General features: G+C 43.9%; 1 protein-coding gene across 4 annotated transcripts in view; it reads left to right on the top strand.

Annotated features, from left to right (window-relative positions):
- The window catches only part of PTPRG (protein tyrosine phosphatase receptor type G), a 747,832-nt gene that overhangs the window by 569,843 nt on the left and 153,681 nt on the right, over positions 1–24,308 (top strand). For all 4 annotated transcript variants that reach the window (XM_082638320.1, XM_082638318.1, XM_082638319.1 and 1 more), the window contains exons 6-7: positions 872–938; positions 23,799–23,956. In XM_082638320.1, coding sequence (XP_082494446.1) covers positions 872–938; positions 23,799–23,956 — 225 coding nt within the window. The remainder of the gene's footprint in view (positions 1–871; positions 939–23,798; positions 23,957–24,308) is intronic.

Here is a 24,308-nt window from a genome sequence, read left to right as displayed (position 1 = left end):
TGCGCTGGTGGAATTTTAATCTTCTAGAAAGGACAAGAATGAGAATTTATGCCGAGTAGTATCAGAACATAAGGGGAAGGCGTGAGGGTCAAGATCAAAGAGGCTTGACATTTCTTTGGCGGATTAGAAACTCTGGGGGGTGGGGGAGGGGAGGCCCCTGGTGGTCTAGTGGTTAGGACTTGGCGCTTTCGCTCTGGGGCCCAGGTTCAGTCCCTGGTGGAGAAACTGAGATCCTGCAAGCCCTGTGGCACCGCCAAAATTTAAAAAAGTAAAAATAAAAAAGTAAAGAAATACTCCAGCAGGGAAGGGAGGTTGGAGACACTGTCTCTTTGAGCTCCTTTCCGCTCTACCTTTTCCCTGCTTGAGTGACTCTTAGAAATGCCTCTTTGAGCATAAGTTAAGGCACAGGGAATCGGGATCCTTAAAAAGGAGAGTAAGCCGGCAGGGAACAGATCCATTTTTAAAAAGAAAGAGGAAAAAACCATAATCACAAAAAGGTATTGAAATATTCAATCACTGATGGATTGCCCTCTGATGGCTTTCAATGACTTTTTAGCTGATTGGGGTCTACTTTTAATAAAACAAAGCAAGGGGATAGTCTGCTTGCTTTTTAAGATTTTTGCTAGGACTACGGTATTTCTCTCCTATTCTAATGTATTCTGAGAAGTTTCTTTCTTTTGATTTAGACTTCCTCACTTGGTTTTATTAGGTCATAAATCTCCTGTGTTTGGTGAGAGCCATGGTGTATATGAGACCCAAGCAGCTTGCTAGATAGCATCTATTTCCCCCCCTTCTCTTTAGAAGATTAAACTGAGACTGTTGTGTCTGATGCCAGAATAGATTTAACCAACCATGTTTCCTTTACATATAGGTCAGTCCAAGGGACAATTCTGCGCTGGATCCTATTATCCATGGGTTGAAGGGTGTCGTACATCATGGTAAGTAAGCTGCATACACTTCCTTTTGCTGGGATGTGAAGGGCTAAGGTCTCCACCTAAAGGAATGGGTTATCTTGCAGAGGACGGAGTACGACACCCATTCCTCATCCACTGATGTTGAAGGGCATGAGGCCCATTATTTGATGGGTAGAGAGCACATCCATTTATTACCTGCAAATGGATCTGGGTTAACAGTAAGCAATTTGTTTCTCTTCAGGTACCACTCGGAATGCATGTGTTATAAATCAGAACACCCTAAGATGTACCATTCATACACGTTGAACCTGCCAGGTGCCTCCTATCTATCCTAAAATTATTCCCTTTTCAAGTAACTTTTCATTTATGAATTTCTTGATTTGCCCCTCAGATGTAGGGGGAAAAAACTTAAGTAGCCGTGACAAGTCATTAAACTTTGCCGCACGTGAGCAAGTACCATCAGCTACTAGAATGGAAAATGCTAGGCCGTGTTCTGTGCAGCAGACGTCTTATCCTCAAGCATAAAACGGGGAGAGAAAGTCAGATAGATGGGTTCTGTCTTACCCAACTGTTTTTTATTGGAGGAATTTCCCTGCAACTTTATTACTGGCGATGCATCATTACCTATGACATCAGGATCCTCTAATTTCAAAAGTACCCTTGTCACAGGGAGGTGTGGAGATGGGAGGTACTGTAGTGATTTGAAAGATTTTAATAATCTAATTAGAATTCCAAAGACATTGACAGAAATAGCATTAGTAACCTTACTACATCTCCCCTTCATCTCCACGGCTATGGTAAGACATCTTCACACCTTTCTGGGAGGATGTCTTTTGACATTAGCCAGTTCTGCAGAGCTTAACAAACATCTTACTCCCTTTCTCTCAGGGAAACAAAACCAGTTATCAGTGTTCCGTGGAAGCAGGTAGGATTTTGGATCGTTTTGCTCTTACAACTGTTCAGTCATACGGTGGGTAACAATAATAAACCTAGTGAAAGTAGAAAAATAGGGTAACTGAAAACACCTCATCGAGGTTTTCACTGTAGGAAATATCCATTGCTTCCCGATTTTCGTTTGTATTTCTGAAGAAGTCTCCTCACGCAGAGCTGGGAAGTAGGTAGTATGGAAGTTTGCCAAGGGAATAAAACACTTTTGCCAAAACTTAGGCCGTCTGCCCCTTTGTGATTTGATGTTGATAGCAGTAGTGGTGGGTGTGAGACGTAGGGAAATTTGCACTGGGCAGCCTCAAAAATGCACGGAAAGTTGATGTTACGGGCAACACACTGTGTTCTCTGAGCTCCTTCCCAGAAGGTGCCCGGGAACTCTCAGTTCATCAGACACTTTCTTGGAATTCCAGTCTCTAATATAGATTATGAGGTTGGGGGTTTGAAATATACTAAACGATGGATAGATCTTCCTTCTCCCTGACTCTTCGTCCTTTTTAATACAATCACCCTACGAAGAATTCTGGAATCCTCAAAACAGGTACCTCTTCTTCAGCCTGAGAGGAGGCACTCCATCAGCTGTGGCATTGGAGTGGGTCTGTGTAATCTCATTTCCACAATGATCATTGCAGGACATTTCATATGTTAAAGGTAAGTGGTAGGCTTCCTTTAGCCCCCAAATCCCCAAATCGCAGTAAACTCACTGCATAGTGATCGTTCGGTTCATGAGCTGTGTGCTGACGTAATCGTGTAAACCTTCCTCATTATCCACAATTAGCCTCTAAGAGGCAGTTATATGCAGGAATATGATACCTGTTACTGGGAGGATGGCAGAGATGCCAGGATGAGGTTTCAACTCTACCTCCTAATTGAAAAGTCAGAGGAGACCTGCAAACAATAGTTAACCTGCAAAGGAAGTTCACTTCTTTTTTTGTTTGTTTTTTTGTTTTGAAGTTTTAGAACTGAACATTTATTTCAGTGTAACAGAGAAATAATTATCCCCTGGGAGGGGAGGGCATATTTCTTCTTTAACACACAAGTGAATGTGTTTGTTCATCATTGATATTTGACAGGAAGACGTGAGCATTCCTATCTGTGGGCATGTTTGGTTAGACTTTAGTCTTCTGGTAAAAGTCTGCTCTTGGTTTGCTCCCATGCGGCTGGCATAGCCCGAGAATTATTCCCCGTGCCCAGTTCTGGAGCTCAGATCAAGGTTTCTAACGTCTGGCTTTTACCCTTGTCATGTTAAGGAACTTATACCACAAAGGGTGCCCAGACATGCACCAAGCTGAGGTGAGGAACTGCAGAGTCGCTCTGTGAACACAGCAACCTAGCCCGGGAGGGAGTCCCAGCAATTCTGGGGGAGAATTCCTTCCATGCGCCATTGCAGGCATTATCAGGGTCTTAGGGTGGAAAGAGCATGGGATTTGGAGCCGGACAGGCTTCGGCGGGGATCTCGGCTTTGCCACTCACTAGCTGGAACAATGGCTGCCTCTTTAGCCTCTCTGAGAAAGTTTACTTCTTTATTCAGCAAAAGTGTTGCACGCCCACTGGGTGTGAGCCCTGGGCTGATGTACTGGTGAAGACAGACAGACACAGGCCAGCCCTCAGGTACCTGGAAGGGAGGTGAATGCCACTCCAGCCTGCCTGGAGCATTACCCCTTCCAGCCTTTGTATCTGCTGTTGCTGGTTCCTCTGTCAGAAAAGTTCTTCCCTCAGCTCAGAACAAGTGTGTCTCCCTCTAATTATTTCAGGTCTCAGTTTGGATCTTACCTCCTCAGACAATTCTTTTTTTTTTTTTTTGGCTGCGTTGGGTCTTCGTTGCTGCATACGGGCTTTCTCTAGTTGTGGCGAGCGGGGGCTTACTCTTCTGTGCCGTGTGTGGGCTTCTCATTGCAGTGGCTTCTCTTGTTGCACAGCATGGGCTCTAGGCATGTGGGCTTCAGTAGTTGTGGCACATGGGCTCAGTAGTTGTGGCTCACAGGCTTAGTTGCTCCGCGGCATGTGGGATCTTCCTGGAGCAGAGCTTGAACCTGTGTCCCCTGCGTTGGCAGGCAGATTCTTAACCACTGCACCACCAGGGAAGTCCCTAGGAAGAATCTTGTTTGTTCTTTTAGCTGAAAGGGCAATGAGGAATCTGGTCCCACCAGCCAACCATTGGCGTTTGGTCAGTAGGGTCCTCTGTGAAGCAGACACCAAGATGGAATTTTAAGTGCAGGCGAGTTTTTTGGCAGGGAGGGACTGCCCGGGAAGGATAAAGAGGAGAGGGAGAAGGAGTGGGTGGGGAGAGCACTGGGACCCCAGTGCAGCTCTGATGCCTCAAAGAGAGGGAACCTAGGAGGACTGGCTGAAGGCAGCTCTAAGAAAGTCTCGGCTGGGACCTTGGAGAACGCCAGAGCCAAGACTGCCCGTGAGAGGAGTCCTCTGTTGGGCAGCAGTGGCCCAGCCCTACCAGGTGTGGTCACTGGCTAGAGCATCCCAGCGAGAGCGGCCTCCCTGTGAGCGCCGAGGTGTGCCCGAAGGCACAGCAGCTACCAAGCCTCCTCACAGCAGCTTGTCTCTAGAAGGAAGATCTTAGGGGTGTCTCCTGTGTCTGGTCCAGAGGTCACATCTTCCTTCCAAAGACATTTTCCTCATCACCTTGCCAAAAAGTTGATTACTTGGTCCTCTCACTTTTAAAACGCTCAGAACTTCTTACAGTCACTGCTTGTTCCTTTTGTGCATAATTATTAAGTGCTTCATCTAAGTACACCATGAAGCTAGGCAGAGAGAAAGCACAACACGCATGGACCAGCCCTCCCTGACTTTGTAGACACTCAGGAGAGACATATGGTTAAGCATGTAATTACATTAAAGAGCGAGGAGGGACTTCCCTGGTGGCGCAGTGGTTAAGAATCCACCTGCCAGTGCAGGGGAAACAGGTTCAATCCCTGGTCCGGGAAGATCCCACATCCCGCGGAGCAACTGAGCCTGTGTGCCATGGCTACTGAGACTTCGCTCTAGGGCCCACGAGCCACAGCTGTTGAAGCCTACGCATCCTAGAGCCTGTGCGCCACAACAACCGAGCCCGCATGCTGCAACTACTGAAGCCCACGTGCCTAGAGCCCATGCTCTGCAACAAGAAAAGCCACCACAATGAGAAGCCCGCGCACTGCAATGAAGAGTAGACCCTGCTCGCCGCAACTAGAGAAAGCCCGCACGCAGCAACAAAGACCCAACGCAGCCAAAAATAAATAAAATTATTTTTTTAAAAAAGAAGAGATTTAACTTAGACTTGGGGATATAGACTGGGCATTGCAGACAAAGCGACCATGAAGACCTAAAGAGTGCATAGAGGTTGTCCAGGCAGAGAAGGGAGTATAAGGTCCCAAGCAGCACCAGCACAGAGGTGGCATGTTGGAGATCTGAGCTCTGGGACCTTGCTACTGTCGTGCAGGGGAGCTGGGGAGAGATACCTAGAAACCTCTTGGAAGCAGAAAGTGCTCTTTCTTTTTGTTTTGTTTATTTTTTATAAATTTATTTTATTATTTATTTTTGGCTGTGTTGGGTCTTCGTTGCTGTGTGTGGGCTTTCTCTAGTTGTGGCGAGCAGGGGCTACTCTTCTTTGTGGCGTGCAGGCTTCTCATTGTGGTGGCTTCTCTTGTTATGGAGCACAGGCTCTAGGCGCACGGGCTTCAGTAGTTGTGGCACGTGGGCTCAGTAGTTGTGGCTCATGGGCTCTAGAGCGCAGGCTCAGTAGTTGTGGTGCACAGGCTTAGTTGCTCTGCGGCATGTGGGATCTTCCCAGACCAGGGCTCGAACCCGTGTCCCCTGCAATGGCAGGCGGATTCTTAACCACTGTGCCACCAGGGAAGTCCCAGAAAGTGCTCTTTCTTAGGTGTTCATTTTTCTATGTAACTTGTGATTTTTACAAACTCGGAAACATGAACAAATATAAATAGAATGAAGAGAGGTGTTTTACCATTGATTCTGGTCCTGTCTATCCATTGAGCCATAGGTGGAAGCATTAAAATGTATCTAATCAGGGATTTTATTTATACTACCACCAGCATACCCTGGAAAGGAAAAGAAATTGTGACTCTTATTCACCACTCTGACCCAGTCATTCACAATGCTTTTTGTATATAAGAACCAGGACTTGCAAGTAGCCACACCTGATAGAAATATTGGTTTCAAAGAGCTTAGTCTAATTCTAATATTTTCAAAACCCATTAAAAAAAATAAACTTGTGGGGCTTCCCTGGTGGTGCAGTGGTTAAGAATCCACCCGCCAACACAGGGGACATGAGTTTGATCCCTGGTCTGGGAAGATCCCACATGCCACAGAGCAACTAAGCCCATGTGCCGCAACTACTGAGCCCACGCACCACAACTACTGAGCCCATGCATCACAACTACTGAGCCCACGCACCACAGCTACTGAAGCCCGTGCCCCTAGAGCCTGTGCTCTGCACCAAGAGAAGGCACCGCAATGAGAAGCCCACGCACCGCAACAGAGTAGCCCCCGCTCGCCGCAACTGGAGAAAGCCTGCGCGCAGCAATGAAGACCCAATGCAGCCAAAGATAAATAAATACAATTTTAAAAAGCAATCCATTTAAAAAAATAAAATAAAACAATAAACTTGTACATGAATTTGTGTAAAAATGTACCAATTCCCTTATAAGTAGTTTGTACCCAGTTGACCAATGCTAAGTAATGTACATTATATCCTCTGTCAATTAAAAAGGATGTATTATTTTTCTTTCAAGTTTTTCGATTACCTACTTTCTATTCTTTTTCATAATATCCACCCAAAGAAAATCCAGCAGACTGTACATATACCTAGTCTAGAACATTGACCACTCCCTCATGTCAATCATCTAAGAAAGATCCATTTTTTTGTTTCTGGAAGGAAACTTGCTAGTAGCGATTGTTTGATTGTTGAGCTTCGACTATCCGCCCCTCTTTTATAAAAAATATTTTTTTTTTTTATTTTTGGCTGCATCTGGTCTTAGTTGTGTCACGCAGGCTCTTCGTTGCGGCGTGCAGGCTGCTCTCTAGTTGTGGCTCGCATGCTCAGTAGTTGCGGCACGTGGGCTTAGTTGCCCTGCGGCATGTGGGATCTTAGTTCCCTGACCAGGGATCAGACCCACCTCCCCTGCGTTGGCAGGCAGATTCTTAACCACTGGACCACCCGGGAAGTCCCTGTCCCTCTTCTCTCATCGCCTTGCTTGCTGTCCTTTCCTCTTCCACTGAATGTACTACTACCTTAGTGCGTAGGAAAGTATCTTCCTCCTTCACGGGAAACATAAAGGGGACAGTTAGAAATTGCCTCAGACACCAGTCAGGACGTGATGGCTCTTCTCCCTGTCCGCCCTCCCCAGGCTCTTCTGAGAAACTTATCAGTGAAAGTACAAATATATTATCACCCGAGAACGCCCGTCTAGTGATGTCACAAAATGAGGCTCTTGCAAGCTTTCCTTGTTAAAACTGACCAATAGAAGTTGGGTCTATGAAAATCAAACTTTCTTTGCAGAATACCTCACCCAGTTGTTGACTAGTTTATTCACTGGGCTCACTTTGGGGATATTTTCTACCCATCTTCTCCCCCGCCCTGGGGTGCTCATTGTCAACTCACCAGATCTATGGACAAAGTCCTAGAATAGTTAGACTCAATCCAGGCATCTAGCAGAAAGGGAGGTAATAAAGTAAATCTGCACATACGTGTGACTACCCGGCCAAGTGTTTTCATTTGGTGGTGAAAGCTGGAGCATCTGCATCTGTTCTTTTTTCCGTATCCCACCTGCTAGGATTGAGGTTTCTATAATCAAGACTAACCTGGAAGAGACTCCAGTCATAGAACAATCTGAATTCCTTCTAAAGCAGTGGCTAGGCTTTGCCTTGTCAACTGCCACTGCATCATTGGCCACAAATACATGATTTTAAAAGAAACTAGCCCTGGGGCACAGCACTGCTGGCACTCCAGGACAACCACTGTGGGTATGAAGGTGGCGCAGCCTTTCCAAAAGCCGTGTCGCCATGGCTGCCAAAGTTACACATAGGCCGTACCCTCTGAGCCAGCAATTCCACATGTAGGTATATACCCAAAAGAAATGGCTACAAAAAGACCCATACACGGGAGCTTTGTTTATAATAGCCCCCAAGTGGAAACAGTCCAGATGTCCACCAAGGGAAGCCTAGAGATTCAAGTTTTAGTGTATTCATACAAGGGAATAGTGTGCAGCAATTAAAAATGATGACTTGACTTACACAAAAACAAAAGAACATGGTTCCGTTTATGCAAAGTTCAAGAACAGACAAAACTAATCTCTGGTGATAAGAGTCAGAATAGTGGTGTGAAGGGGTACGTACAGGGGGTGAGAAAGGACTCAAGGGAATCTTCCCAGGCAGTCAAAAATACTATATATCTTGATCTGGAGGATGATTAGATTACATAAATATATTATAAACACTTACTACACTGTCCCCTTAGATTTGTGCATTTGACTACTTGCAAACTAAAGAACAGCCCATGGATATTATACATTAATTTCTCAAAAATATTACACTCATGAAGCTCTAAAATAATCTACCATCACGCACCAGACAGTCAAATATTAAAAACCCTGACAGCGTCAAGTGTTGGCAAGGATATGAATGCCGGGAACTCTCAGATTTTCTGGAAACGGTTTGGCAGTGTCTAGTCAAATTGATTCAGTAGTCCCACTGCTATGTATATCCCCTGGGAAAACTCAGATAAAAGTGCACCATGAGGGACTTTCCTGGTGGTACAGGGGTTAAGAATCCACCTGCCAATGCAGGAGACAGGGGTTCGATCCCTGGTCCGGGAAGATCCCACATGCCGCCGAGCAACTAAGCCCGTGCACCACAACTACTGAGCCTGCGCACCTAGGGCCTGTGCTCTGCAACAAGAGAAGCCACTGCAATGAGAAGCTCGCACACTGCAACAAAGAGTAGCCCCGCTCGCTGCAACTATAGAAAGCCCGCATGCAGCAACAAAGACCAAATGCAGCCAGAAAATAAATTAATTAATTAATTTTTAAAAAAAATGCACCGTGAGCTGTGTATGAGAATGTCTGTGGCATTGTTTTTCCTAACTGCCCAAACCCAGAAATGCCTCTGATACCTATTGTTAGCAAGCTGGATAGATACACGTGGAGTCTTATGGCTCACACCAACATGGGCACATCTGAAAACTGTAAGGTGATGCAAGAGTCTGAAGAATGCACAAGGTGTTCTTGAACAAGTGTTCAAAAAATGGGAAAACCTAACCTTGGTTCTTTAGGAGTGTACATGTAGGTGGTGAAAGTACAAGAAAAGCAAAGTAATGATTATTTAAAAACAGAGGATGGTGGTTACTTCTTGGAGTGGGATAGGCAAGTGATAAGGGCCTGGCCCCGGGAAGGGTGGCAAGTCTCCTCCTGTTCAGAGTGGTGGTTACTCCAGGGTTCACTTTAGGATTATTGGTTAAAAGTATGTTTATGTTTGTGCACCTTTCTGCATGTGTGTTAAATTTCACAATCAAAGAAGACAATGATGAGTATTAGAAAGTCAGAGATTCAGGCAGTGCTTTCTTCTGGGAGACATCGAGTACCAAGTGGCCTCACAGCAAACAAAGAGGGGAGTGACAGCATTTTATTTTTTCTTTACCAAACTTTTTATCATAAGTACCCCTGACAGGTTGTTTGTTCTCTCTACAAATGGATTGTAGACCAGAGAAAGAACTGTGGCTGCCTTGGGATTGTATCATTAAGCGATGACTTTGGAAGCCAATACTTCCTTGTGGAATTTAGAGAAAAGAAATCAGAAACCAGAGGGATGGGGTGGCAGGTGACAAGTCTGAAAACAAAGGCTCCTCGTTGTTACTGGGCTAGTTCATCCTGGCTCTGTACCAGGTCAGGGTATGATTAGCCTGACAGGCATCATTAAATCCTCCAGAAACCCTCTGATGTACAGCTCTCATATCCCCCATTACATAGAAAGGCAAGTAAAGCAGGCAGGGCCTGGGTGACTTAAACCAAGGTCTTCATGACTTGAGGCTGACTCTTGTTATTCCCAGGCCATCTCCTGCTCTGTTCTTGGCCAGGGTTACCATTTGCACCTTTTGGTTGACTGAGGCTCATCATATAGACTTGTTAAAGGGGCAAGTGAAGAAATACTAAACAGGCCCATACTCTCATCATTCTCTTCACTCCCTGGAGTGAAGATCTCAACATGAACTTTCTAAGACTAAATGGCTGAAGCTTCTGAAAAATATCTTGCATGGACTTTGGAAGAAGAAGACAAATCCGAGCACAAGGAACATTTGGAACAAAGTAAACTATTAGGTGAAAATGGCCATCTGTGTTGTTACAATCCAGCAGCAAGAAGATGGAGCAGAGATGAATTGATTTGATTTGAGGGGTTCTTGCCTGTTTTGTGTAAGTGAAATTTAAGCCCCTTTGATCACAGTGTCCATCCATCCTTTCATCCATCGGGCCTAATAAGTGCTAGTTCGGGTGTTGAGGGTAAGATGATCAACTAGATTTCCTCTGCCTTTGGAAAAATTTTAATCTCATGAGGAATCTTTCCTTTCCTTTTCTTTTCTTTTTTTTTGGTCCTTGCCATTCTTGGTGATGGTCAAAGAGACTATAATTTGCCTACAGAATCATGTCATGTGTTCACATGAATTCAGCAATTGGAACTTTGAAATGAATTTATTTATTTATTTATAATGTTGATTTTTATTTTTGTCTGCATTGGGTCTTCGTTGCTGCATGCGGGCTTTCTCTAGTTGTGGCGAGCGGGGGCTACTCTTCGTTGCGGTGCGCAGGTTTCTCATTGCAGTGGCTTCTCTTTTTGCGGAGCACGGGCTCTAGGTGCACAGGGTTTAGTAGTTGCAGCACATGGGCTCAGTAGTTGTGGCGTGCAGGCTTCTATAATTGTAGTGCGTGGGCCCAGTAGCTGTGGCACACGGGCTGTAGGGTGCTTGGGCTTCAGTAGTTGTGGCCCGCAGGCTCGGTAGTTGTGGCTCACGGGCTCTAGAGCGCAGGCTCAGTAGTTGTGGCACACGGGCTTAGTTGCTCCGTGGCATGTGGGATCTTCCCGGACTGAGGATCAAACCCATGTCCCCTGCATTGACAGGTGGATTCTTAACCACTGCACTACCAGGGAAGTCCCTGAAGTGAATTTTTATAAAAAATCTGCATTATGGAATACCTTTAGAGAAATGAAATTTTATTACTTTTCACTTGAAATTTGACTCTTAGGAACGCTGCTGAACAGAGATTCTAGACCAGCACTTCAGAGTTCAGGCTGTCTTGGATTTGAATGCTGGCTTTGCAGTTTGGGAGCTGTGTGATCCTGTACAAATTGTTGGCTCTCTCTGTCCCTGAGCCTTCTACCTGGGAAAATGACAGTTGTGAAAGTATCTGCCTCATAGATATTAATGCTAAATGCTTTAAGACAGAGAAAGTACTGAGAAGGAAGGGTGCCTGGAGTGTGTCCACTGTCCTGGAAATCAGAGATCAGGGAATACAATCTGCGGGCCAAATCTGGCCCACTGCCTGTTTTTGTAAATAAAGTTTTATTGGAACACGGCCATGCCCATTCATTTACTTACTGTGTATGACTGCTTTTACACTATAACGGCAGAGTAGTTGTGACAGAGAGACCCTCTGGCCTGCAAAACCTTAAATATTTACTCTCTGCTTCTTTACAGAAAAAGTTTGTCAACCCTGCCATGTCTAAACGGTAACTATTGTAGCTCTCCTAATAGTGTTGCCTTCACAGAGTGGTTTGTTTATTTGGGGACAGTGTAAATACCCTCTCAGGTCATTACTTACCATTTGATACACTTTACAGAGATGGGCTTCAGTTTTGATATTGCCCAGATTGCCACATCATCCAGATATATTTCAATGAAATTAAAGAGGGTCTGTTTTAATGTTAACCTTCAAGAAAGAAATTCACATTTTCTCCCTTTTGAATGGGAAACGCGGTGCTATATTATCTACAGGTCACTGATAGTTTTGAACACCTTAACATGTGACAAAATTTCCCCCTCTGAAATTTATGTTTCCAGCGTCTAATTACATGGAACTTTCCTGAAGTGTGCTATAAATTTGCAGCACCCTGGTCTTGACTAATAGGCTCAAGTCTGTTATGGATCCAGGGAGAGCAGATGCTTATCTGAATGCCTTTGATCTCAAAATCTTCTAGAAACAGGCACTCTTAAGCCATTTCCACAGTTTCCTGGATTTTGGTCTGTCAGAACACCACCATAGATGTGTGCTATTTCCATTTCTTTTCTTAGCCAAAGCCAGGAAATGGGATGCTGTGGGGCTCTATTTTATCACTAATAGCATTGTGAACAATCATGTTGAGTCAGAAAAAGACTTCAAAAGTGATTCCTTTTAGGTTAATTTGAATTTGAGGCTAGTTCTCATTTAGCCAGCCTCCTTTGTCAATATGTCATCATTTGAACAGGATTATGGGAACCCAAGGAAATGCCCTTTTCCTGGTTGTTTCACTGGGGTGTGAAGAGCAGAGAGTTTAAAAATATGTCTCCAGTTCTGTACTGTGAAAGTGCTAGCTAAAGTGCTTGGGGCTGCCTGGTGTGACCTTACCCTGCTCTACGCATGTCATCTTGGTATAGGAGAAGCAGGGTCGTATCGTGGCCAAGAACCCAGGCTCTGGGTTTGAATACCAGTTCTGCTTTTGACTAGTTGTACAAGCTGCACAAATCACTTCACCTCTTTGTGGTTCTGTTTTCTTAACCATATAAAGTGGTGATAGTAATACCAACCTTATTGGTTTGTCTTGAGGAGTCAGTGACTTATTGTACAAACTTGTGACTGGCACACGGTCAGCACCCAGTGTCAGCTGTTATCACTGCCATCCCCCCACCCTCACCCCCAACAAGTTGTTGTTGTTACTTGTTGATGTGACTGTGGTGGAGGCCGTGAGGTGACAGGAGATGATGGTGGAGCTCTGAGTTCTGCCCCGTCACCACCCGGCTATTGAACTAGAATGTATGTTGCTTGGCTTAGTTGGCTCATATGAAAATAAAATGAAGTGATGGAGAAAATGTGCACAAAGATGATTTGGGATAGCCAGTCCCTTTGAGACCAGGGGAAAGGGTAGTGGACCAGGGACCAGAAAGAGGGCGAAAGGAAGAAACAGAAACATCTGTTAACCCCTGGCTATGTGCCTAGCTCTGCCCAGATATTCTATACCTAAAGTCTCATTTAATCTCAGCAGTAGCCCAGGGAGAGAAGAATGCTTAATCCATGGTACAGATGGGTAAACTGAGGTTCACAGAGATTGGCTCATTTGTCCCAGCTCATGGCAGTGGAAAAGTGATTTGAACCCAGTTGTATTGGACTCAGATGCATTCTGCTGGGCCAGTTTCCAATTCTAGCATTGACTGTCTTCCTAATTATTGTCAAAATCACTGAACTCTGGTTTCTGCCTGGGTTTCTCCTCTGTGAATTAGGTCATTGACTGAGCATCAAAAGGAAGCTAAAAGAATGCACCCACCATGTCAATTATGGCCACCAGAACCAAGTAGGGGAGAGAGGCAAGCAATGGAAACTGTTCAGTGATAATACTGGGGTTTTGTCACTGTATAACTATAATTTAAACGTTATGTTCATTTCCTTAATTGTTGACAAGACTCTGCGCTCTTCGTGTAGTTTCTCTTTGGAAATGTTCATGTCAGCATATGTTTTGTTCATACATCAACCCTTAAATCAAAATGCTACATTTGACCACCTGACCACCAATAAACTCAAGGAGGCTAGATGTCTTTGAACCTGGGTAGAGTGGCTGTTTCATGACTTTGGAGTGCCACCCTGGTTCCTTGAATACAGGAGTCTGATTCATCAGGTGAGCTCTCTTCTGCTCAGGCCGCCCTTGCTCAGACCCTGAAATAAGATGCCGTAGTTGGGGCTTCTCAGATCTTTTCTGGACTGTGCCCATGCAGAAGGCTGAGGGGTGTGTATTAAATCCTGTGCACCCTGGTGGAGAGTGTTTCAGAAGCAGAAATAAGCTCCACACCTCTCTGTATCCTCATGTAGTTTGCTCCCTTCGTGCTTGAATAGGATTGCTTGTTGCCATCCCTCTAAATACCCTGTGCTTCACAGAGGAGCAGGTGTCAGCAGACTTTCTTAGTAAAGGGATTAACGGCAAGTATTTTAGCCTTTGCCGGCCATCCATTCTGTGCTACAACGACTCAACTGCACAGTAGTAGCCTGAAAGCGGCCACAGACCATGGTATGGCTTTGTTCCAGTAAAACTTTATTTACAAAAACAGGTACTAGGCTGAATTTGGCCTCGGGGCCCCAGTTTCCCCACTTCTGACTTAGAGCTACCCAGTGACTTAGCTTGATCAATTTTTTTCAGCCACGTATAAAGGAGCTACTCTTTCAGGCCCTGTCTTAGGTGCTGGGGATACAGTAAGGAGCCACAGTCTTGATGTAGTGGAGCTTCCAGTCTGCTAAAAAAGAAAAAAAAAAAAAAAACTATTACTAATCAATTACACAGCCTGTGAGGGAGACCCAGGTCTGTACAGCTATGACTGTTGGCAAGGTCACAGCCCTCATCATGACATCGATACCTACTTCACAGGGGTGTGAGGCCTCAGTGAGAGAAAGGCCACAGCAGGGCCTGGCACCAAGTTCACACACCGTAAATGTGAACTAGTAGAAAGACATGAACTACAGAACATCCACTGTGTGGATGGAGTCTAGGGTTCAGGTCAGTGGAGGGTAAACTGAGGCCAGAGGATCCAGTCAGTATTACAAATGGGAGTTTGCTGCCACCCGGCCTCGTGAGCATCTTGCAGTGTGATCACAAAACAGGCTCTGGACCCAGCTTCTAGTAGACGCAGAAAGCTGATGGGGACCTTTGATGTGAGTCCTGTTGAATTATATCAACATCCTATTTCATCAATTCTGTAACTCTCATGTCTTCATATTTTTATTGAGATGTAATTGACATATAACATTATGTTAGTTTCAGGTGTATAACATAATGATTTGGTCTATGTCTATATTGCAAAATAATCACCACAATAAATCTAGTTCACATCCATCACTACACATAGTTACAATGTTTTTCATTCATATTTTAACAACTCTAAAATTAGGACGCACCTTCCAGGTGATACTGTATCATTGCTTAATTAGCAACTTGTTGCTTTTACTAGTGGCATTTGAAATAATGGTGCATCTTACGATTGATGGTGACATGGATATGAAGAAATCTAGGATTTATTGGTTACTTAAAATACACCAGCTGCTGTGTTTGTTTGTTCCTTCATTCTCTTTTCACAAAGATTGGGCATCTACTATGTTCTGGGCAGTGTTTTTGTTGCTGGATATACAGAGTGAACAAAACAGGCAAAGGTTTTGCTGTTGTGGAATTATCCGGCTCTTGGAGGAGACAGACAGTAAATGCATCTGGGAAGGAAATAAACCAGGTGTGATGTAGATGGTTAATAGCAGCAGGAACAGCCTTAGATGGGGCGCTCAGGGTTGGCTCTCAGGAGATGAACTGAGATCTGAAGAATGAAAAGGAATCACCCATATGGAGTGGGGGTGGGAGTAGGGCAGGCATCGTAGGCAGAGGGAACAGAAAGGTGAGAAGGAAGGTGATGGTCAACAAGGGAGGGGGCAGAGAGAAGACGGGTTGCAGAGTTAGATCATGGAGGGCCTCATGGCCGTGGTGAGGAGTTTGGATTTTATTCTAAATGAAGTGAGAAACCACTGGATGATTTTGAGCTGGGCAGTGTCAGGGTTAGATTTATGTTTAAAAAGCTAAATGAGTTCTTTAGTCTTCAGAGAGACTTCCTCAGCTGATCATGTTTATGTCAGCTGCAGGAGAGGAACTGGGGGCCCAGGGATACAGAACTGGGTAGTAGAAAGGGATACCCAGACTCCCTCCCCACCTCACTGTGTGATCTTGGTTCAGTCACTTTCCCTCTGTGGACTTCATTTTCCTTATTTGTAAATGAAATAGAACTAGCGTTCTTTGAAACTCTTTGGAACCCCACAGAGTTCTCTGTGGTTCTTGGGTGACTTCCCCAGGATCCCCTTGTTGTAACTTCAGTGTCGTGCTTCTTCCTTAAAATCGTCTGTCATGAAGTCTTGCAGACAGCTACACCTTGAAAACGGTCCAGCCCCACTTCATTGCCCCGTCTTTGCCATTTCACCCTCCTTATTGATGAGAGAGATGATGTGAATGACAGTCAACATCCAATCAGATAGAGCAAGTTTCATTTCTTATATTTAGGTCATAAAATTAGTTCCTTGACTCCCTCTGCCACCATCTTAATTATAGTGTAATGCTGTCTTACTCCCTGGTGGCTTCTAGATGCCAAGCTCCTTAAGTCCCTGGATTCTGGCCTTCAGGCTCTTGCTTTCCATCCCGACCTCCCACTTCCTGATGCTGTTGGGCAGGCCCTTCTGTCACCAGCTTGTCAGACCCGTGGCCCCTCCCAGGTCACACAGCCCATTGTGCCTAGTCCATGCTTAACCCAGAGCTGCTGACTCTATGTCTAGTGTTTTGGCCTCTTCACAATTTTTAGCCAAATTGCAGATTATCCTTAACCAGCAGCTGATTTTTTTCCTCCTAGAGCTGTCAAATTTGGGGCACTTGAACTTTTCTTCCACTTTCCCTTTTGCTCCACTTCACTCCAGCCACACACCGGGCAGAATCCCTTTGCAGGGGCTTTTCTCTGTGCCTGGAATGTTCTCCCCAGGTAGCCACCTGGCTTGCTTCCATCTTCAGGTTTTTCAATCAAATGCTTCCCTCTCAACGAGCCTGCCCTTTGACACCTATTCAAAACAGTGGTCAGGGGAGACCTCATTGAGAAATTTGTCATTCAAATATGAGTGAGTTGTTAGCAGCTGAAAGGCATTTGGTCCACGACCAGCCATGAATAGAGCAGTGAAAAAAATGTTCCAGGCAAAGGCCCTGGGGTAGTGTGATCATGGACCAGCCAAGAGGTCGGTATGGCTCAGCCTAAGGGCCAGAAAGTAGCAGTGGATGAGGCTGCAGAACAGGGAGGAGCCCACTGACACAGTCCTCATAGGAACCGGCTTCTCAAGTGTGATCAGCATTGTTAAAACTGCAGAATCTCAGTCCCCATCCCATACCTACTGGATCAGAATCTACAATAACAGGCTTCCCAGGTGATTTGCATACACATTAAATGTGAGCAGCACAGTCATAAATCTTCTCCCATTTAGCATGACCTAATCCCCAGTTTTTTTCCACTGTCACTCTCCCTACCTTCCCCAATATGAAGCAGAAGGCCAGTGCTACCCCAGTGATTTTAAGCTTTTAAGGAAAAATTAATAACTTTTCCTTATAAAAAATTTTGGGAAACCCTGAAGAAACCAGTCATTGGGCTAAACTCTGAAACTTGGGCTTTCTGTTCTTAGTTCATTTTATATACTTCCCTAAAATTGGTTGATTCCTTGTTTTGGGGATGGGACTGGTTTTCCTCCCCTAGAGACTATCACATTCTGTCCATATGCTTTCCAATGTTCATTTGGGGGTGTGTGAACATTTTCAGTATAATTCCATATTTCTCGATTGCTGTACAGTTTTCATCTCTGCGTTGATCATCATGTTTTATAAAAGCTTTCTTTTTTCCTATATAACCAAAGCATTGAAAATATTTCGTTATTAACACACCGAAAAATGCAGTCAATGAGATGATTATCATCTAATGTTTTAATGATCACATTTTTAATCCAATTATGCATGTTTGAATCTTTCAAATTTTCTTTAATTAAAGATTGCCTCCTAGCACTGCTATCAGAAATAAGAAATTGAACAGAATCGAGCCAGATATAATTTAATGTTGAAAGGAAACTGCAAGGATAACTGGGCCGCTCTGGGTTTAATGGCTGGCCATGACTTTAAAGCCCTCATACAGAATTTTCTAATTGATAAGAAAAATTTAATCATCTCCTGATATACTCTGTTTGCATTCAAATAAGGTATTTCTTTTTCTAAATAAACCTCCCCTAACTGATTATTCATATTGTCGTTCAGAATGCTTGAAAATGAAAGAGTTGGGTGAAATGTAGACTACTTAATATAGTGTGTATTTAATATAAAAGTCATACATTATTCATAATTTTTGCAATTTGAATAACTTTGAATTTCGCATCCCTGTTTCTCATCTTTTTCTTTGATGAACAATTAATTATTAAAATATAATATTGTCTGCATACAGCACTGGGATACTTGAAAGTGGAATATGAGATTCATTCCTTTTCAGTTCTTTTAACTAGTAATGCACAGAACTTGCTTATTATGGTATAATGGAATGGGTGGTAGGATAAGTAGAGTATCTCAAATATTTTTCTCAACTAGTTAAGTGTCTGGGATAGGAATGTTTCGAATTCAAATTACTAATTAGAATAAAAGTTGGAGGCAGAGTGTTCTGATCTGGATGGCTTTGGAGTCAACTGCCCTTTTATAATAGGATTCATTGAACAAGTATTTATCTGTGCTTATTCTATGCTAGACACTCTCCTAAGCCCTTAACTACTGTTAATTCATGTAATACTCTCCTGATAGGATAAACCTCCAGATGAGGTCATTATTATAATCCCATTTTACAGATGAGGAAATAGTGACAGAGAGGTTAAGTAACTTGTCTTAGGTCAGAGCTTTAAGTAGACCAGTTAGGATTCAACTCCAGGGACCTGGCTCTAGCAGTCCTTCCACTTTATAACATGGACATTTATTAAGATTTTCTTAGTGGGAGAGTTTAAGTTTTTAGCTGAAAAGTACATTCTTCCTTCCTCCCAGTGGCTGTACTCAGGAACACCCAGTCTTGGGTCTAGCCAGTTGAGTGCCTTGTGGCCTCTGTGAACTTTGTGGGCAGTGCCAGAAATACAGGGGTACCATTTCTAAAGTTACTTATAACAGTTAAACATTATGAGCACCCCATTTGCCAGTGGAGCACTCCTATGGGACTGAGCAGGAAATGGAATTTGTAGAAAGATCAGCAAAAATCAACGTTCAAGTTGAACTTAGAAAAGTCATGGGAGAAAGAAAACAGCTTAGGAGTTAATTCTGTAACGTATGTTCATAAAATAAATTACCATTAGTGATGGGGACCCCTGAATATGTGGCATGCCCCACCCCCAGTTCTTGCTGTGGCTCTCAAGATGACTTTCTAACACTTGCCCCCCACCCTCCTATACTTGGCTTGCAATCAGGAGGGCACAATATGGCCCAATGGCTAAATCCATTCCACTGACTGTTTTTGTATGGCTCCTGAGCTAAGAATGGTTTTCACACGTGAACCCTAATTAAGCGAAATGTTCTTCCCGCCTTTCCCCTGCCCAAAAGAATTCCTTTCTTCTCACTAGTAGATGTATATTTTTAAAATTGTCCTCAGTTATTAGCGTTTTGAACATTGTTAATAAGGTTGTGGAAGTGTGTTTATTATATAGGTACCTATGTAACAACTTTGATTTTGCCCCTTATCCCTGCAAAACCTAAAATATTTACTATCTGGCACTTTACGGAAAACATTTGCTAGTCCCTGGCTTAAAACACAAAATAAGCTGGCTGGCTCTCAGCCCAGTGCTTGCCTTGATAAGTGAGGGCTTATAATGGACCAGAGATCACACTGGACCAAGTGCTTACCTTAATAAATCAGGGCTCACAAGGCACTGTGCTAAAGCCCCTCACATTTATTAGCTTGATTAATTGTCACAGCATCCCTGAGGGGTAAATAATCTCAGTATTCCTATTTTACAGGTAAGGGAAGTAGCTCAGAGAGGTTAAGATTTTTTCCTAAGGTCACACAGCTGTTAAATATCAGTTGATTCCGAAGGTCATGCTAGAGCTTTGACAAAGAAAACTCTAACCTGCAGTGCTCAGATTGACGGAGACTGTGTCAGACATGCTGTGCCTTTGAGGCATTAGTAGTCCAGTTAAAAAATAAAACACATGCACGAACATTCAAGGAAGTGCATGGCTATGTGAGATATACATAGCTAGGTCTTGGTAGCTTAGAATCATAATAATACTAGTGGTAATAATATAAGTAATTAGAATGAAAATCATATTATCATTTATGAGATGCTTTCTCTGTTCCAGGCTCTTTCTGAACCCCTTTCTTACACTGATTTATTTAATCTTCACAACAGCCTAGGAAGGTATAGTAACTAAGGTCATAACAGCTCACAGGTGGAGGAGTTGGGATTTGAATCCAGCAGGCCGAGAATCTCTGCTCGTTTCACCAATCCCTGTAAGGGATGGAGAAATGAGGTGTTGATGAGGTCTTCAGTGTTACGTGATATTTCCTGCTCCCAGCCGTACTGTTTCAGATCCTAAGTGGTGTCTTTGAAGAAAGAATCCCATCCCAGTCTCTGTTTTCTCCCTAAGTTTTTTACCTTGGGTCCATTACTTCTCTCTGATCTCCCATTTCCCTAGCTGTAAAATTAAAGAATTGGACTGAATTGGTGGTTTTCAAAGTGTCCCTGGGTTCCCAGCTCAGCTTCAGCCCCGGTGGCTGCACTTTGGCTGTTTGAGTTGCCTGGCTTCTATGTAAGATTTGGTTTGAAGAAAGGGTTCTTTGGTTCCCGAAGCCACTGACCTAGGGTGGTCTAAGCCCCTTTCAGGTCTCAGAATCCTGAGATCCAGTGGTGGTGATGGTGGTGGAATCAGCAGGTAGTGAAGCCCCTCCCTTTTTTGTCCCCCTCACCGACTCTACCCACCCCGCCACTGATCTGATTACACCTTCTAAGCAATTAAATCAGAACCTGCCTCTGAAGCCCTTGGGTTGATCCAGGACAGAGAAACCCTTCTGCATTTGTAGAAATGGTCACACCTGCAGTTTCCATCCGTCCTTGCTGAATGCAAGAGCCCATACAAGAACTTACGTGAGTCCTGTTCCGGCTGAAACCATGTTCCTTTTTGAAATCCACCCACTTCAGATTGGTGGGGCAGGTGTTTCTCATTTATCTTTTTCTATAAAGCCACAGCCTCTTCCTCGAGTGGGTGCTTTAGATGGGGGCTTTGCTGCCTCGGGCTTACAGGGATTGTCTTGTCACTACCTGTCTGCATACAGCGTGCTTAGCTGCAACCCTAATATTGGGTCAGGCCCCTAGGGGAAGACTCTAAAGGTTTTCCGGTCCTTCAGTCTGGAGCCCTTGATCCTAAAGCAGGTTAGTGTGCTGCGGGGTTCACCTGCAGCGTGATGGGGAAATGAAGGTGGTGATTTTGTGGTTCATGATGCCAGGGCCTGTGCACCTTCTATTGCCTGGGGCCTCTTGTTGACTATTTGCAGGGCCGAGGAAGTGCAGCAAGCAAAGGCCAAAACGGTTCCTCCTCTCAGCCAGGCACGCTTACAGAGATTTCCACCATCATTAGGCTGCTGGTAACCGGGTTAAATTAAAGCCCAGATTTGCCAGCGGGCGGAGGGGTGATTCTTTTATTTCCAGCCTTTTGTCCCGTGGAAACTGCTTTTGTCATTTTGATTATAGACCCCTATGATGCATGTATTAATTAATACTTAATTTTTCCCTTTAAAAAATGAACTGAAAACCTTTGTGAGAATCAGCCAAGGTTTCTGAGCCTCGTGAATAACTGCTGCCACTTTACTGTTCACTAGTGACCTTGGGCTTAGTGATTTCACCTCTCTGTGCCTTAAGTTCCACATCTGGAAAATTGGAGCATTAAAAGTAGATACTCCATAGGGTTGTAAAGTGAAAGGGTGTGGTGATGGCTTAAGAATAATGAAAGCCTGGATTCCAAACTCAACTACATGGTTGTATGTTCCAGCTCTGTAAATTGGGGATGGTAATACTTCATGGGACTATTTTAAGCATTAAATAAATCAATCTTTGTAAAGCTCTTAGAACAGTACCTGGCACATACAGTAAGTGCTGTTTAAATGTTTGCAACAGATGAGTACTCAGAAGAGTGCCTGACATATAGTAAAAGCTAAATAAATATTAAGATTTGTTCAACAAATCTCTACCAAAAGGAAATTACCATTTTCATTATTCTTTTTTTTTTTTCCGGTACGCGGGCCTCTCACTGTTGTGGCCTCTCCCATTGCGAAGCACAGGCTCCGGACATGCAGGCTCAGCGGCCATGGCTCACAGGCCTAGCCGCTCCGCGGCATGTGGGATCCTCCTGGACCGGGGCACGAACCCACGTCCCCTGCACTGGCAGGCGGACTCTCAACCACTGCACCACCAGGGAAGCCCCATTATTCTAATATAGTTGATTTCTACTGGGTTTTTGCCTTAACCCCCAGTTACATAGACCTTTTGCGTCTAAGGATACACATTTGCCCAAATACGTACACTGCTTGTTCTGTATGAAGGAAAAGGAGGGAGGAGGTGTGAGGCTGGGAATAATATTCCTGGAAGTCACAGGAGTGTCCATGAAGTAACCTGGAGCCTTGAGGTCCCCGAGAAATGTCCAGGGGCGCATGGAGGAGGCCATAGGGGAGCTAAGGCAAGCCATTAGCAGGACTGTAATAGCCTTATTACATCCCCAACAGGAATGAGGTGGGCATTCCAGACTTAAATACAGGGCTAGACGTTTGAAGACCCAGGTAGAGACTAAAACTCTGATTTGTGAAAGAAGCTGGATGATCTACTGGGTCTGACTGAAAGTGTTATAGTATAGTGCCTAAACTCTGTTGCACTGCTGATTCCTGCCTCAGGACCTTTGCACATACTGTTCTCACAGCTTGAAATGCTCTTCTTTTCCTCTTTTGCCCCCACAGTTAAATATTCACCTAGTTTACTTTAGCTTCTTCAGCCTGAGTCAGAATTGTGCAAGTTCTGGTGTCAAGGTTCATGGGTTCATATCCCAGCTTTGCTATGTAGGAGCTAACCTCTTCTCTAACTTGTTTTCCTCGTAGAGTTATTGTGAGATATCATTGTTGGGTCCCAGCTTAAATGTCGTTTCTTCTACTTAAGGGAAGACCACTCCACTTTTGTAAAAAAAAGCCTATTTTCAGGGCCATCAGTTTACAAGTTCAGGGTCGTGCCTTGATCTGAATAAGCCTTGGGTGAAACCATAATGAAACGTAACCAGCTTTGGAATTGTACTTTACCATTGGCTTACAGTTTTCTTTTCCTAATTAATCTCTCATGGGAGTCCCAAAGTTTGTTCGCCTGATTATTAGTTCATAAGGATTAGACGGAGAAGGGGTCTATGATGAAACAAGATGGGGTATAACTGAATCACTTTGCTGTACACCTAAAACTAACAGAACATTGTAAATCAACTATATTTCAATAAAAAAATTTTAAAAATTAAAATCAACATTAAAAAGACTTAGTACAGAATATATATTAATATATAAAATATCTCATTAATGATTTTAATTTTGATTACATGTTGAAATAATATTTAAAATATAATGGGGACTTCTCTGGTGGTCCAGTGGTAAGACTCCATGCTTCCAATGCAGGGGACGTGGGTTCGATCCCTGGTGGGGGAACTAAGATCCCACATGCCATGTGGCACGGCCAAAAAAAAAAAAAAAGAAGGATTAAATAAAACGTATTATGGAAACTAAAAAAAACATATATTGGAAAGGGGCAAGTTAAACAAAACCAAGTCTCTTTCTTTTCTGCAGGATTTAGTGACTTGACTCTGCTAGTGTTTTGTCTATTTCCTGGGGGAAGAGGGAGGGCCTGAAGTGTTGCCCAGTGCTGTTTACCATGGAACCCATTTTTCATGAAATGCAGTGCAGTACGATGTCTCAGAGCACACACACCCTGGGAAATGCTGCTTTGTTTTCCATGGCTCTCCCACCACCAAATGCTAGTGCTTCTCGGGATGTAAATAAACACAAGACTTGTGATGTGGCACCCGCATGCCGAGGGTTTTGACTGTGTGTCTGCAGCATAGAACGACTTACCACTGTGCTTTTCTTTTCCCTCTTCCCCCAAACAGAGAAGGAGACCTTTCTGGACCCTTTCGTCCTCCGGGACCTCCTGCCTGCATCCCTGGGCAGCTATTACCGGTACACAGGTTCTTTGACTACCCCACCGTGTAGCGAAATTGTGGAGTGGATAGTCTTCCGGACGCCTGTCCCCATCTCTTATCATCAGGTAGCTATTTGGCCCCCAAAGGGCCTCTGTTTTTACTTGTTTTGAGTTGACTTAACTATCTAACATTGCTAGACTATATCAGGATTATATAAGGATTTTTTTTTGGCATCCTTTGCTTCTCATTGATTCTTTTCGTTTTTTCCAAGAAACATGTTTTTGCACCCAAGAATTGTAAAATATAAAACATGGTTGCTGAGCCACAAATTAACTAGCTGAGAAGAACTGCAGGCATGAAATCAGATATCTTGTAAGTATTCAATCTTGAGGAGATAGTAGCTACCCTCTGTGATGACTCTGTGCCAGGAACTCTTTTCAGCTCTTTATATGTGTTAACTCACTTAATCTTCATGAA

Source organism: Mesoplodon mirus (assembly GCF_964341445.2).
Source record: "Mesoplodon mirus genome assembly, chromosome: 12".
Classification (NCBI taxonomy): domain Eukaryota; kingdom Metazoa; phylum Chordata; class Mammalia; order Artiodactyla; family Ziphiidae; genus Mesoplodon; species Mesoplodon mirus.
Note: the sequence above shows the minus strand (reverse complement) of the source record. Positions and strands in the feature narration are given on the sequence as shown.